The sequence below is a fragment of the Pangasianodon hypophthalmus genome, chromosome 8 (genome assembly GCF_027358585.1).
Source record: "Pangasianodon hypophthalmus isolate fPanHyp1 chromosome 8, fPanHyp1.pri, whole genome shotgun sequence".
NCBI lineage: Eukaryota > Metazoa > Chordata > Actinopteri > Siluriformes > Pangasiidae > Pangasianodon > Pangasianodon hypophthalmus.
Window position 1 is genome coordinate 28088248 of NC_069717.1, and position 15700 is coordinate 28103947.

At 38.5% G+C, this 15700-nt stretch overlaps 1 protein-coding gene across 1 annotated transcript in view; it reads left to right on the plus strand.

Moving 5' to 3' along the window:
* Positions 1-9833: 9833 nt before the first annotated feature.
* si:dkeyp-14d3.1 (transmembrane protein 132C) overlaps positions 9834-15700 on the plus strand; it is a 214835-nt gene continuing 208968 nt past the window's right edge. The window contains exon 1 of the mRNA XM_034306290.2: positions 9834-10527. Coding sequence (XP_034162181.2) covers positions 10464-10527 — 64 coding nt within the window. The 5' untranslated portion in view covers positions 9834-10463. The remainder of the gene's footprint in view (positions 10528-15700) is intronic.

The following is a 15700-nucleotide window of genomic DNA, read 5'->3' on the forward strand; positions in this document are numbered from 1 at the left end:
GGAGTGTAATTAAAACACATCTTCAGTAGATCTGGTAATGATTCATTTAACCAACTACAATTTCACAGTCCTTAAGTTTTCATTATTGCATCAAAATAATACAGAAACATTTCCATATTTTTTTTTCCTGGCAAACATATGACAAATAACCGCCTACTAGCGAAAAGAACACATTCTGCTTTATAAACACAGCCGTCTTGACTGAAAGAGATGATTATGCCTTGCAATGATTTACATTCCCAAGAAATTATACTAGCGCTTCCCTGCACTCCCACTCAGTTTAACCCCTGAGTAGCCTAATTAATGCCTTGTAGCGTAATTAAATATGAAGGCGCTCTCCCAAGAATACAAGTGCAAATTTACTGCCTTATTAGCTCTATAGATTTTTCACTCATTCGTCCTACTTATTATGCCTGTTTTTTTTTTTTTTTTTTGTGCTGTAATGTTTGCTTTGCTGTTTCAGCATGCTAGGTTGTTCGACAACACATCTCCACATTTCTACTCAGATACCTGATACTGCTAAAGCGACCTGGTGTGTCAGGAATTAAAATATTAAAATATTATAATAGACATCTGAAGGGATGTAACTGGCATCGTTTCAGAGGGTGTGTGTGTGTGTGTGTGTGTGGGTGTGTGATCAGAGCAACACAATAACCATTGTATATATAATAATGTGACAAAACCCAAAATAAAACACGTGTATCAGGCGAGTTGTATTTTCAAGTAGATCCTTTTCCTGTAATCCAGCTGTGTTTTCCTTTTGTTCAGTGTGTAACGGTTTTATTTCACACAGCTGTGAACACTGCAACCTGTATCCGGGGTTTTCCCATCATGCATCAGGTAGCTATGTGCACCTACAGCTATATATCACTGAGGTGGTTTCAGTGTTGCAATGTTTAATTGTAAAATCCCCATTAAAATAATTACACTAAAAATATCCTTGACTCAGTAAAAGTACAAAAATAAACAAAGTCAATAAGTAATCAATTGTGTCACCTTGTTACAGATCATATTTTGCGGAAAAAATAGAACATTTTTTTCTGTTGAGAAAAAAAAAACTTAAAAAATTTGCTGTAACAAGTAACAAGTTGATGCTTTTTCATATATTCAATATTTCAGTGTAGCCTTATTACAAGCTACACAAGTAATAAAACACAATACTGTTCTAGGAAAATAATCAACGGTGGACGGTGTGATGAAGCAGAGTCATTGTTTTCACCTTGAAGTTGATTATTTTCCAATAACGGCATGTCCTGAAATGTCTTATAGTACTGTCGTATACTACAGCAATGATTACAATTTTTTTATTTATTAAAGTATGAGACTTTTTTAATGCATATATTATTATATATTATTATTTATTGTTACTTTTAAAGCTGTAGAATGTCCGTGAAACAAGTTAGTTCCTGTTCTCGCTTGTTTATAGCAGCTATAAACAGTTGTTCCCTCACCATCCTCTCTTTTCTCTCTCTCTCTCTCTCTCAGTTAATAGGACAAAAAAAATCCTGCAACTTGTCAAGTTACAGAAAAACATAAAAAAAGTGTTAAAAAAAAGTGATGTTGGAAAACGTAAAGTTACGGCTTTACCTCTGACACTGGAGACTCCTTCCATAAATGCTAAATAAGCATCTCCTTACAGAAAACTTCTTCCACATCGACAATTACGCATGTTTATGTAGATCGTCTGGGGTACAAGACCCTGCGTATGAGCTGTTACTATAGAAACAATATTAAAACGATAGTAAAACGAGCACATTAATATAAACGTGTGATTTATGAGCTGCGCTACTGTTAGAGCTGCTGTTACAGAAAATTAAACAATCATAACTATCATTAGCATTAAGCTGCTTTAAATGATCACTTTTGTTACCCAGGCTTACTTACAAATACAGACCTACAGTATATACAAGGTCTAAAGCATTAAGATTTGTCTAAATAGTATTTATTATTCTTTTTCTCAAGGTTATAGCCAGGTACAAGTTCTCGTACCAATAGCTGCAGTAGATCAGATGCGAGAGTTAAAAACACAATGTGTTGAATTGCTGTATTGTTTTGGGCATTGGGAAATAAGAAGCAAGTAGCAGTGAAGGTTTCTGTAATGGGAAATATACTGGATCAGTTTCTCAGCCATGCGCTGATGAAAGATAAAACAAATTTAATATACAATAACCTGCTCTGTTTCTTTATTTCCTCTCAGTGTGATACACGGAATCATGCTACTAAAACCCCAGACGTGTATTCGTTATGTTCATGTTTTTCTTAAATATGAAATGTTTTCTACCTGATGTGGAACATGCTGACGTCTGGATGACATCCTGACCCCCCCACCACCACCACCCCCTTTTCTTTTAAAGACTGATCTAATGGACCTAGATTGGTTCCTTATGTATCTCTATTACTGCAGGAACTTTTGTTGCTGCTGTTATTATATGATTTAAATCATACATCGTCCTTGAAGTCAGAACAGTGCGGAGGAATGCACTATACACTCACATTTACCTCTTCCAGTGATGTCCTGGTTACACTACTGAGCTTTCATGTTTGTTCGTTCATCTCCAGGAAACAATTTATTATGTTCAGGGTCGTGGTGGATCTGAAGTGTATACCAGGAACACTGGACACAAGCTATTAGTCCATCACGGAGCAACACACACACACACACACACACACACACACACATCACTGAGGAATTTAAAGTATTAAATCCGTACTCTGGCATGTTTGTTTGGAGGTGGGAGGAAAAGTCCTTCCCTACGAAGGAGCTCTGAGGCATCAACACCACCTGCTGTGCTACCGGATGATGCTTCGTTTTGGAAACTGTTCTCATCGAGCGTTTTTTCCCCTCTTAATATCCCAAGAGTCAAATGTTTGTTTTACAGAATCTGTATAACACTGCAAGTTATAATAACAGTTTAAAAAGCATGAACAGGAGACTTCCTTGTTCATTGAATCCTTATAGGTTAAGTAATAACTCAAAACAACACGAACTGGCAGCTGATTTCATACTCGCTCTGAAAATCTGACATTTTAATCGTCTTGATCAAATCTCACACAGTACATAGACTACCGCAGAATCTTATTTATTGGTTATTCGATTTGCATGAAGTGCAACATCATACAAACACAGGCAATCGCACAAGCATTCATCTCTGAAAACTGTGTCTTTTCATCAGTTTATTCATCTTTAGTAACTGCTTTTCTGTGGTTTAGAAATGAAGACATGAAATAAAGATGCGATGATGGCGCCTGTTTTAAGATTCTGACTGCGCTGTCATTAAGTTATTCACATCACTCACGAATCCTGTTACCGTGATCATTAGGTAATAATGACACACCTACGTTGGCCACGCCTACTTCCACATATCCATAGTTATTTAAAATGCACAACCTCCTGTGTCCTCCTGTATGTCTGTATATATTAGAAAAGTGGTACATTATGAGTATTACTCATGATGTACTATATTACTTGGCTGTGACAACTATTAAACTTTATTAAAATTTATGCTAGTTGTGCTATTACTGTATTTATTTTGCACTTTGGTTGAAGAAATTAAGGCTAAAGCCATTCTCAGACGCCTCATTGCATCATTTTTAGCTTTTGGGTTAACCAGATTTTAAACACTTTTTAGGTCACGGAAACTGTGCCAGTCCTCTGAGTAAAAATAAAGCACTATAACATCATTTTATAGATTATTTTCTAGGAATTTCATGATGATCGATACTTCATACAACAGTACACACAGTAAGTAGTGCACAGTATATACTGATGCAGTATGTAGTATACAGATTATTTATTCAGTCATCTTTTGTAAGCGCTTTATCCTGGTTATAGGGTGGTGGTGAATCCGAAGCTTATCCCAGGAACACCGGGCCTGAGCCGGGAATTCACACACCAGTTCAAGACAGGGCACCATTCACCACTCACTCATTCACCAGCATGTTTTTGGAAGGTGGGAGGAAACCGGAAAACCCGGACAGACTATAACCCAAGCTCAGGTTTGTAACCTCTAATTCCAGGTTGTGTACAAAAAAAACTTTTTGTACATTTTTTAAAAAAGATTTCTGATAAAGCTCCCAGGAAAAACTAAATAATTTTAGATTTAACTGCTTCCCATTTTTACACATTTGACCTGCCATAACCCTAATAACTCATTCCAACCTTAATAACCCATACAAAACCATTCAGGCATTACTCATACTGCAGAAATCCTATCATTTAAGGTCATATAATTGAGATGTTTAGCCCAGTATCCATGGAGCAGCCTGCAATATGCACCGAATGCCACATTAGGCTTTATGCTAATTCCACAATAAAGGAGACATCAGATCGGCTCACCTTATTGATTCACAGGCCTTCTCACCCACACGCTCCCCTTTCTCATCTCTCATCTGTTGCGCATTGAGTCGCAAGACATCAAAGGCTTTCATCAACAAAATGGAGGTGCAAAAGACCTACATGAAAGACAGGCTTTAGACGAACCTACTGATTATAATTGCATTTAGTGTTTTTTTTTTTTTTTTAATTGGGACGGCTGCCAGCCCCCTGTCGCTTCATTCAGAGCGAATGGGGTGGGATTCCCATTATGGATTTAAACAGCACTCTCGCTAACTTAATTAAGCATAAGATAAACGAGAGTGCAGTCACACAGTTAGATCTCAGTGTGTGTGTGTGTGTGTGTGTGTGTGCCTACAGGGGGCTCGTGTTCAAAGGTACTCGAGGTCTGTGACGAGGACATGACCAAGGAACAAGGATAAGGATATGATTAAGGGAGCCAGGGGTCTTTCTTTTCCATTATCATCACATATATGTGTGAATCTCATTGAAGATGTCTAATAGAGGCCCTGGCTATTCTGAATTTCCACTTCAGAAGCCCTCTTACTCTTCATTTAAACATATGATTAATGCTGGTTGATAAAGGTACAGCACACATGGTATGAAAGTCATGAATGGACACAGAAGCTTTCTATTATGCTGCTTTTTTTTTTTTTTTTTTTAAATAAATGCAGTAAAGACAAAAGTAGTGATTCTTTCAGCACTTACACAAAGTCACAATAGATAAATAAGGAATGAAACACTCCCTGTGGTGCTGTTATAGGAAAATAATCAATGAAGCAGAGTTACTGTTACCACCCTGAAGTTAATTATTTTCCAATAACAGTGTGTCCTCAAGTGTTTTATCCCTCTTACCTCTGCAATTTTAATCGAGGACAACGTGTTAAGGGATTTATTAATGTTCCATAACATGACAGTAGCGCAACTGCAAATCACGGGGTTTATATTAATGCGCTGGTTCTAATACGTTATCGTTTCTATAGCAACAGCTCATTCACAGTGTACAGGATTCATACACTTTACATAAACACGTGTGTAAAATGTGTTATAGAAGGAGTCTCTAGTGTCAGTACAGAGGTAAAGCTGTAACTTTAAGTTCTTCTAAGATCTTCAGGACAGAGGAATTTACGCTTCTAGCAGTTTCTCTGTAACATGATAACCAGAAAGAGGAAAAAAAAGAGAAGCTAGCGAAGGAACGACTGTTTATAGCTGCTATAACGTAAGTGAGAACAGGATCTAACTTTTCGTTATGATGTTCGACAACATAAAATATAACTATAAATGCATTAAAAGTATGATGTGATGCTCATTAATAAGTAAAAATATTGTAATTCTTGGCAAGTTGCTGTGGTATAAGAGGAAAAAAACACATCATGACATGCTGTAATAGGAAAATAATCAACTTTGTGGTGGTACCAGTCCTCTCTTCTTCATCACACCCTGCTGTCATTGATTATTTTTCTTTAAAAGCACAACACCAAGTAGTTTATTCCTTACTTAATTCAAGATACAGCAGATTTGACTGGCTGTGATTCTTCTGCCAGTTACATTAGCCTCATAGCTCCAAAACTAAAGAAATACACACCTCAGATACCAACAAGTCATGGCTAATCGAATGAATTTTGAGGTAAAGGGAAGTTGTGGACATTTAATTTTTGGCAAAACTGTTGCTTTAATAATGGATGAACCCAATCAGATCACCTCAGGCATTCTGCACAAGTGTTTATAGATCAACTCGGGCTTATAGATGCGCAGCAGCAAGATGGATTTTTTTTTTCCTCTCTCATGGTGTAGAGAATGCAGAGCTTGATGCTGCGAGAAGAGCTGGATAGATTGTACTTTCTGTTTCTGTCTCACACAAACACACGAACGCACAAACACTAACAGACGGTGCACAGAAGAGCTCTAAAAGTACCACAGGGGGTCATTGTTGTTTCATTGTGAGTACATTTCAGCAGCATTAGTCATAAGCTGCTTACTACTGTGAATAAATCTATACAGGGGCTTTATTTTATAATAATAATAATAATAATAATAATAATAATAATAATAATAATAATAATAATAATAATGCAGCCATTTAAGGTGAGATACACACTGACATTTATGCATTATGAAAATGCATTACAGTTTATAGCTTTCTTTATATGCATTATTAAGTCGTTATAATGTCAAATGAATGCATTATAACATGCTTTTATTCATATGGCCTTCATAGAAGATTTTAAATGCATTATAAGCATTGCTGTATAAGAAGTAATGCCTTTATAATAAAGTGTATAATGCCCTATTAATGCAGTATAACATGGGATTAATGTATGCATAGGTCATTATACATATGGTCTTCAAAAATGCATTATAAACTTTGCTATATAATGCCTTTTTATAATTAAAAAGGAAATAATATAATTTGAATGCATTGTAAAGTGATATGAATGTACAGTGTTTATGGGTCATTGTTCATATGGCCTACATATCAATTTATAAATGCATTATAAACATTGCTATAAATGTAATGCCTTTTTATAAGTAATTATAACACTGTGTATAATGTCATATGAATGCATTGTAACATGGTATGAATGTATTCATAGATCATTATACATACGGCCTTCACAGAAATGTATAAATGCTTTTCAAACATTGCTATAAACTGCAATGCCTTTTTTATAAGCATCTATAACAATGTGTATAATGCCATATGGATGCATTATAACATGATCTGGATGTATTTATAGGTCATTAAAATATATAGACATTTATAAATGCATCATAAACCTTACTATGAACATTAATCCCTTTTCATAAACAGTTATTACACTGTTTATAATGTCATATGAACAGATTATTACATGATATGAATGTATCCATAGGTCATACATAGAAATGTATAAGGCATTATAAACATGGTTATAAGCTGTAATGCCTTTGTAACACCATAGAAATGCACTATGTCTATTTATTTATTTATTTTTTTTGATGAGATCTGGTAATAAACACAGAAGACGTCAGACTATGAGGTGTCAGACATGCTCCATATTGTAAATCATGATAATACGAAACGAGATGGCTTCCACCTCTGCACATGGAGGAAGCGTAGAGGTGCAGAGTGATTTGTTATAAGCGCCTGACCAGGAGAAGCCTGAGTTATTGCAGCTTTTAGCAGAGCGGTCAACATACTTGATTATTTTTGTATGAGAGCAGGAAAGTTGGCAGGGCTGCCTGATTGGATTGACCATCTCCGTCTCCGGCCCAAACACAGCTTTACAACCCAATTCCCATCCAATTCATTATAACTATAAAAACTATAGGAATTATGAATAATATCAAACTGATATCAGACCAAGGTTAGAAAATTGGATCGATTGGGAGGAAAGTCATCAATCTGACCATCCCAGACACTGCATTTAATTGTGTGTATAATACGAAGGCGGATTTTCTAGTTGACATTTTGCTCTCAATGGGGAACTGCAAATAATCTGAAATGGCGATTTTGGTTAATAATCATCCTGATTTTTGTATCAAATGCATCTATTACTTGTCTATACATAAAATGTAGTAATACTAATGTCAATACTTTCATATAAAGTCTAAATTTTTGAGTTTAAATCTAACCTAACTGATTTCCTGTCTTGTCCATTCGCAATCATTACATCATATGATAGCTACAAGGCTTTGACGTCAAGAAGACTTTAAGCTCCGCCCACTTGGCACAATAATGTCATGCGATAACCCTGAAATCTTGCTTCCTGCTATAAATAAGAAGTTACGTTATTATGAAACACGCTTTCTAGTTTGGAAATATATGGAATCACGTTCATTTTTAAACTTGTTTTTCTTAAACAAAAGAAACAAAAATCTCAATTTCTAGACGACATGCATTCATGAAATTTTGCATTTTTATTCCTATCCGAAGAATAAGTAAGAGCTTATTTGAGAGGAATTTCCTAAAACATTGATACTTGCTGGATTTATGATAGATTTTAAACAGAAAATTCATTTAAAATGATTTTTATAACAACGTTTAGTGTTTTTCTGATTAAATACTAAAATTATAATACATATATGATTTTCTAACAAACTATTCTGTAAAAATATTTCCTGGAAGAGCATCTTCACAGTATGTATTAATTCTAACATCATACATAAACCTGTATAATGTATATTTAATTAGATGAAGCCTTATTTGCATAAATAAATGCAAATTCCCACTGGAAAAAAAAAAATTACCCTAGTCACCTGTAGCGTCTTAGATTTAAACATGGGTTCTCGGACTTTTTTTCAGCCAGGGACCTGCTTCTGAGTTAAAGAAGTTTGAAAGACTTCCTCATGGATCGTGGTACAGGTTTAATTTTAAGAGCAAGAAGAAACGTGTAGCATTATATTAATTTATTCAAGCTATTAGACCTTTTTTAGGTTCCTGAACCTTCCAACTGATCTAGCTGTAGATTTGAAACACTCTGTCATATGAACAACACTTCCTTTTTTAATAAAATACAAAAAAGAACAAATTATAATGAACAATATTTATGCTTAGAGTTAGAGTTTTCAATGAACCTGCTTCATTAGAAGTGAGGAGTCGTGAGGAGTCGTGAGGAGTCGTGTTGGAGATCCATGGCCTTAAAGGATCCTGTGAGGTCTAAGGTGATGTCAAGATGGCGCCATCCTCACTATCCACTATCTAGGGCACTGAAATAATGGATGGTACTGAAAGCATGCTGGTGTTTATTGTGTTCTGGGACAGTTCCATCACGTCCCATCTCATCAGCACTGTCGTGGTCATCAGCGTCCCAAACCACACACGCCATTCACTATGTAGGTCATGAGTCATCGCTAAACACCGCAAGGCATTATGGGAAAATCTTTTGAATACTACCTTTTCAGATGCAGCATTCTCAATGGATGGGTTTTCTGACGTCATGTACCCCAACAAACAATCAACCCAAAGTATATATATAAATAAAAAGACAAAATGGTGCAGCTAATACTTGGCAGAAGGTTGTTGTGTTCAGGTGAAGCCAGAAGGCAGCTCTGAATCAGGGATATTATCTCTTTATACCTTTATATAACAAGATATGAGATCATATGGTTGACTGGTTCATTTACATCCCTGGTTGTAGGCTAGAGATGTGCCTTATGAGTCACTTTACTGAATCGACTCTTTTGAACAAACTCGTTAATCTGATTAAATCACTTCACGCGACCACTTTTTAGGCTAAAATGTCTAAAAAATAAAGAAATACATCAACTAACAAACAATCAAACACACACAGGACTATCACTTTTTCTTTCTATTTTTAAGTTTATGTCATAACTTAGACATTTTCATATACAATTCATCTTAATAGCTGGTTATAGATTTGAAATAGCAAAGTGTGTAATGGAGTACACAAAATCTACAACTGAAATCAAGCCAACTTGTGAATCGATTCCCATTTCCTGGTGAATCGACTCACTTTAAAAGAGTCATTCAAAAAAAAAAAAAAAAAAAAAAAAAGACCGAAGCGATTCCTTCGCGAGTCGCTCGAGCGGAGGAGGTGAGAGATGCGCGCGCCGCGTGCGGTCCACAAAGCCCGTTAACGGCAAACGGAGAAACCGACGGATTATAAAAAGGGTTTAAATAATAATTATAATAACAATAATACTATTAATAATAATAAGAAAAGAATATCCAGAATGGACACACGTTCTCAACGGCAGCGATGTTTCTGGAATTTCAGCTTCTCATTAATTACCTTAGAAACGTAATATTTTCAAACTGACGCTCACGTGCGTGCGAATTAGAAATAACGGCTTTAACGGTTTTTTTTTTGGTTTGTTTGTTTTTAAACTGAAAGTTGATTAGAGCGCGAGCCCGCTGAGATCTCTGGTGCTGGACCATCACAGGGTTTATGTAGAGTCCAGAGTGCTAGTCTAATCTGATAGAATTACACAGGATTTAGTGTTTATTTTGAAGTCATTTCTGGTGTATAGTGCTGGGGAGGCTTGTTTCCTCGGAATGAAGGATGGGAAGTTGAGCGGAGAGTAGACTTCAGCCCTGAGGATGATGTGACAGTCGGAGCTTCAGCTCTAAATCGTGATTTTTTGCCCCTTTTTTCTGATTTTGTGGTCTTTTTTTTTTTGCACCTGGATGGAGGATTTGGCCACCATGCTGTGCTTCTGGGGTCTGTTCTCCGGCTTCATGCTTCTAGGAGGTGAGATGTTGCTCCTCACTTTGATCTCATGCTGTTCATTTCTGGTGTGTGTGTGTGTGTGTGTGTGTGTGTGTGTGTGGAAAAATCAGCTCTGTGTTGTTGCTGAAGGTTAATTTGCACCTACAGAAATAACCATAAGCATTTAATTACAGACTGCACACATGCAGTAATGTCTTTTGTATTAATAATAATAATGATAATAATAATAATAATAATACACACTAATAATACTAATACTATTCTAGAGAGTATAATTACAGTAGTGTGTATTTTGGCCAGATTGTGTTTGTGTGAACGTGTTTAATAATGAATGTGATGAATCTGATGGAAAAGCCTCGGTCTCCTGCTCATATGGAGTTACAGACATTCCTCTGTATCATGCCTCAGTCATTAAAGAACATTTAATCCTGTGTTTTTACAGTAATTACGGTAATAGGACACTACAGATGACCTCTCTCTCTCTCTCTCGCTCTCACACACACACGTTCTGTCTGCTGTGGTCTTTCTCCATTTGTGCAATTTATAGGGTGTATGGTGCAGAGAGTAGGGTGTAGAGAGTAGGATATAGGGTGTATGGTGTAGGGAGTAGGATGTAGGGAGTATGGTGTAGGGTGTAGGGTGTAGAGAGTAGGGTGTATAGTGTAGAGAGTAGAGAGTAGGATATAGGGTGTATGGTGTATGGTGTAGGGTGTAGAGAGTAGGATGTAGGGAGTATGGTGTAGGGTGTAGGGTGTAGAGAGTAGAGAGTAGGATGTAGGGAGTATGGTGTAGGGTGTAGGGTGTAGAGAGTAGGGTGTATAGTGTAGAGTGTAGGGTGTAGAGAGTAGAGAGTAGGATATAGGGTGTATGGTGTAGGGAGTAGGGTGTAGAGAGTAGGATGTAGGGAGTATGGTGTAGGGTGTAGAGAGTAGGGTGTGGGGAGTATGGTGTAGGGTGTAGAGAGTAGGGTGTGGGGAGTATGGTGTAGGGAGAAGGGTGTAGAGTGTAGGGTGTATGGCATAGAGAGTAGGGTGTATGGTGTAGAGAGTAGGGTGTATGGTGTATGGTGTAGAGAGTAGGGTGTATGGTGTAGAGAGTAGGGTGTAGGGTGTAGAGAGTAGGGTGTAGGGAGTAGGGTGTAGGGTGTAGAGAGTAGGGTGTGGGGAGTATGGTGTAGGGAGAAGGGTGTAGGGTGTAGAGAGTAGGGTGTGGGGAGTATGGTGTAGGGTGTAGAGAGTAGGGTGTGGGGAGTATGGTGTAGGGAGAAGGGTGTAGAGTGTAGGGTGTATGGCATAGAGAGTAGGGTGTATGGTGTAGAGAGTAGGGTGTATGGTGTAGAGAGTAGGGTGTAGGGTGTAGAGAGTAGGGTGTATGGTGTAGGGAGTATGGTGTAGGGTGTAGAGAGTAGGGTGTGGGGAGTATGGTGTAGGGAGAAGGGTGTAGAGTGTAGGGTGTATGGCATAGAGAGTAGGGTGTATGGTGTAGAGAGTAGGGTGTGGGGAGTATGGTGTAGGGTGTAGAGAGTAGGGTGTGGGGAGTATGGTGTAGGGTGTAGAGAGTAGGGTGTGGGGAGTATGGTGTAGGGAGAAGGGTGTAGAGTGTAGGGTGTATGGCATAGAGAGTAGGGTGTATGGTGTAGAGAGTGGGGAGAAGGTTGTGGATGGTAAGGTGTGGAAAGTTGGGTAAAGAAAGTAGGGTGTATGGAGTAAGGTGTATGGTGTAGAGTATAGAAGATGTAGGGTGTACGGAGTAGGGTGTAGAGAGCAAGGAGTAGAGGGAGTAGGGTGTATGGCGTAGAGAGTAGGGAGTAGGGTGTAGGGTGTAGGAAGAAGGTTGTGGATGGTAGGGTGTAGAGAGTGTGGGGTAGGGTGTAGGGAGCAGGCTGTGGATAGTAGAGTGTAGGAAGAAGGTTGTGGATGGTAGGCTGTGGATAGTAGGGTGTAGGGAGTAAGAGGTTGAGTTTTTCTCTCTCTTTGCTCTCTCTCTCTCTCTCTCTCCTGCTGTCTGTCCCAAATTTCTCTCTCTATCTCCACCTCTTAGTCTCTATTCCTTCCTCTCTGTCTGTCTTTCTTCAGAGCTCAACATCTTCCCCTCCACTTCCCTTGTTTCATCTTTCTCTCTCTCTCTCTCTCTCTCTCTCTCTCTCTCTCATGCTGTCTGTGTCTCATTTTCCTTTCTCTTTCATCTCTCTCCCACTCACTCCATCTCCAGCATCTTAATCTCTCTTTTTTTCTCTCTTTCCTGTCTATCTCTCCTTGTTTCTCCACATTCACTCTCTCTCTCTCTTGCTTTCATTATTTCTTGACATCTCTTCCTCTTTCAGTCTCCTCCCCATCTCTCATTTTCTTCTCTTCCATTGCTCGCTCTCTCCTCTATGTCCCTCTCTCTCTCTCCCGCTCCCTATCTCTTTATTTCTATCTCTCTTTTCCCCCTTTTTCTCACTCCCATTGTTTCTGCTCACTTTCCTCTCTCTCCCTCTCTGTCTCATTATTTTTCAACATCCCTCCCTCTTTCCGTCTCTTCCCCATCTCTCCTTTGCTCTCACTCTGTCTCTTTCTCTCCTTTTCTACTCCATCTCTCTCTCTCAATTTCCCATTTCTTAGTTTCTATCTCTTTTTCTACCTCTCTCTCTCTCTCTCTCTCTCTCTAATATGATAATACTAAGTAATGAAGACATTGTGATAAATTACGTCACAATGCTTTTTTTTTTTTTTTTTAAGAGTTTCGCAGGTCATTTCTTTATAACACTCAAAGATACAACATTAAAATAATTATTATTTATTATTATTTGTGAATTAGAGCGTGCTGCTTGGTCCAAGGATGCCTTTCTCTCTCTCTCTCTCTCTCTCTCTGAACGGGAGTGTGTGTGTGTGTGTGTGTGTGTTTTTACTACATTTGCACTTGATGTTTTTCTAGAGCTTGTAGTGAACAGGAAGTGGGGTTTAGGGGATAAAGGGGAAAGATGTTCCAGAGGTAGGCTATAAGCCGGATGTGATATGGACAGATACTGAATTACTGAACATGTTGCTCTCTGTGACAGAGAGAGAGACTGAACCTGTGTGTGTGTGTGTGTGTGTGTGTGTGAGAGAGTGAGAGAGAGAGAGAGTGTGTGACATTCTTCCCTGTGTGTAGAACAGCAGATATCTGCTGTGAATCCTAATACTCAGCTGCATATTCTCTCTCTCTCTCTCTCACTCACACACACACACACACACACACGGCCTGCGTTCCAAATCTCCACGCTCTTCAGCAAATGCTGAGCAATGCTATCTGGGAAATAAACGCTTATCTCAACCACATGGGAATTAAAAATGGGGGGAAAAAAAGCTCGGGAAAAAAAAGGTGATGCAGTAGTTTGCTCTATTTAGATTTTATTAGTTTATAGAGTTTATTGGAATCAGAAACTCTTTATTCAGCAACAATACACACACGACACGGGAAGCCGACTCAGCAAATCACTTCTATATCACATATACATAACGTTCCACGCAGCGCGGTAATCTGTTAATAATCTGACTCAGATACGCGCCGGAGAGATGCGGATCGCTCGTTTAAAAATAAACGCAGTGTAAACATTCGAGCCTGATTAACTTTCATGATCGCGCTCTTGCGTCACTAATATGGTCCGGTGTGAAAGTAAACATCTGTCGCTTCGTGCACTTCAGGAAGGACATTCGAAGGACATTGTTGCAGAGACTGGCATCTGAATGAAGTGACATGACCCAGAACACCTAGAGCTAACGCTAGCTACTGCGTACAGCGACGAGACTCACAGTAAGACCGGACTGCGTGGAAGTCAGTGGAAATTTTTCAACAAGTTACTGATTTTAGAGGAAATATATATCCTGGAAGAACAGATTCGACTTGATGAACAGCTTGGCGTGTAAACGTATCCGCTCCGTATAACATACCAGACAAACATTAAGGCATGATGGAGAGTGATTGAAATGATGAAGGACAGAATGTGTGTGGTCTCCCCATGACTGTGTGTGTGTGTGTGTGTGTGTGTGTGTGTGTGTGTGTGTGTTGCTCCGTTCCAGAATATCCATCATACCGCGTTTGTAAACACATTGTGTATAAATTAGCATTCAAATATTACCAGATCTCCATTAAAGATCTCCTTTCAAATGATCCAGAAATAATTTTAGCTCCACTGAATCAGCCTCAGTTTCTTTCTTTCACGCAAACATTGTAAAATATTTAAACGCGCTCTGCTCCACATTTTTAGAAAATCAGTCCTCAGCACTACGAAGGAGCCCATCCGGAGTTATTCAGCGACCGAAAAAGTGTTAAACAAACCCAAACCGTCTTATATAAACCAGCTCGTGGAAAGCAGTCGTCCAGCCGGAGTAGCCTCGATGACAGCTCTGCATGCTCTGGCGTCTCTCGACCGTTTCACGCCGAGCCTCACGGGCTGCTTTCCTGGAAGAAGTTCCCACACGCTGAGCACTTTCTGGCCATGTTCCTTCACTCTGGACTCCAACTCAGGCTTCTGAAAAACAGTTTATTTTTCAAATGTAAGCCTTTACATCAAAATGTCTGTAAGTGTGTCAAAACATACAGTTGTGGTCATAAGTTTACATACGCCATGCGGAATCTGCCAAATGTTAATAATTAAAAAAAAAAAAAAAGAAAGATCATAAAAATTGCATTTTGTTTTTTTATTTAGTCCTGCCCTGAATAAGCTATTTCACCTAGCCGATGTTTACATCTAGTCCACAAGACACGATAATAACTCAATTTACACAAATGAACCAGTTCAAAAGTTTACATACGCTTGATTCTTAACACTGTGTGTGTGTGTGATAGTTGTTCCTGAGTCTCTTGTTTGTCCTGAGCAGTTAAATTGCCCGCTGTTCTTCAGAAAAATCCTCCAGGTCCTGCACCTTCTCTGCTTTTCCAGCATCTTCTGCACATTTGACCCCTTTCCAGCAGCGGCTGTGTGATGCTGAGATCCATCTTTTCACACTGAGGACAAACTGAGGGACTCGAACACGACTATTACAAAAGGTGCAAACGTTCACTGATAATCAAGATGGCAACATGATACATTAAGAACCAGGGGGGCGTAAACTTTTGAACAGGATGATTGGTCTAAATTGTTATTATTTTGTCTTCTGGGAAACAAGTAAGTATCTTATGTAGCTTCTGAAGGGCCGTACTAAATGAAAAAAAAAGAGCTTTAAACAAAATA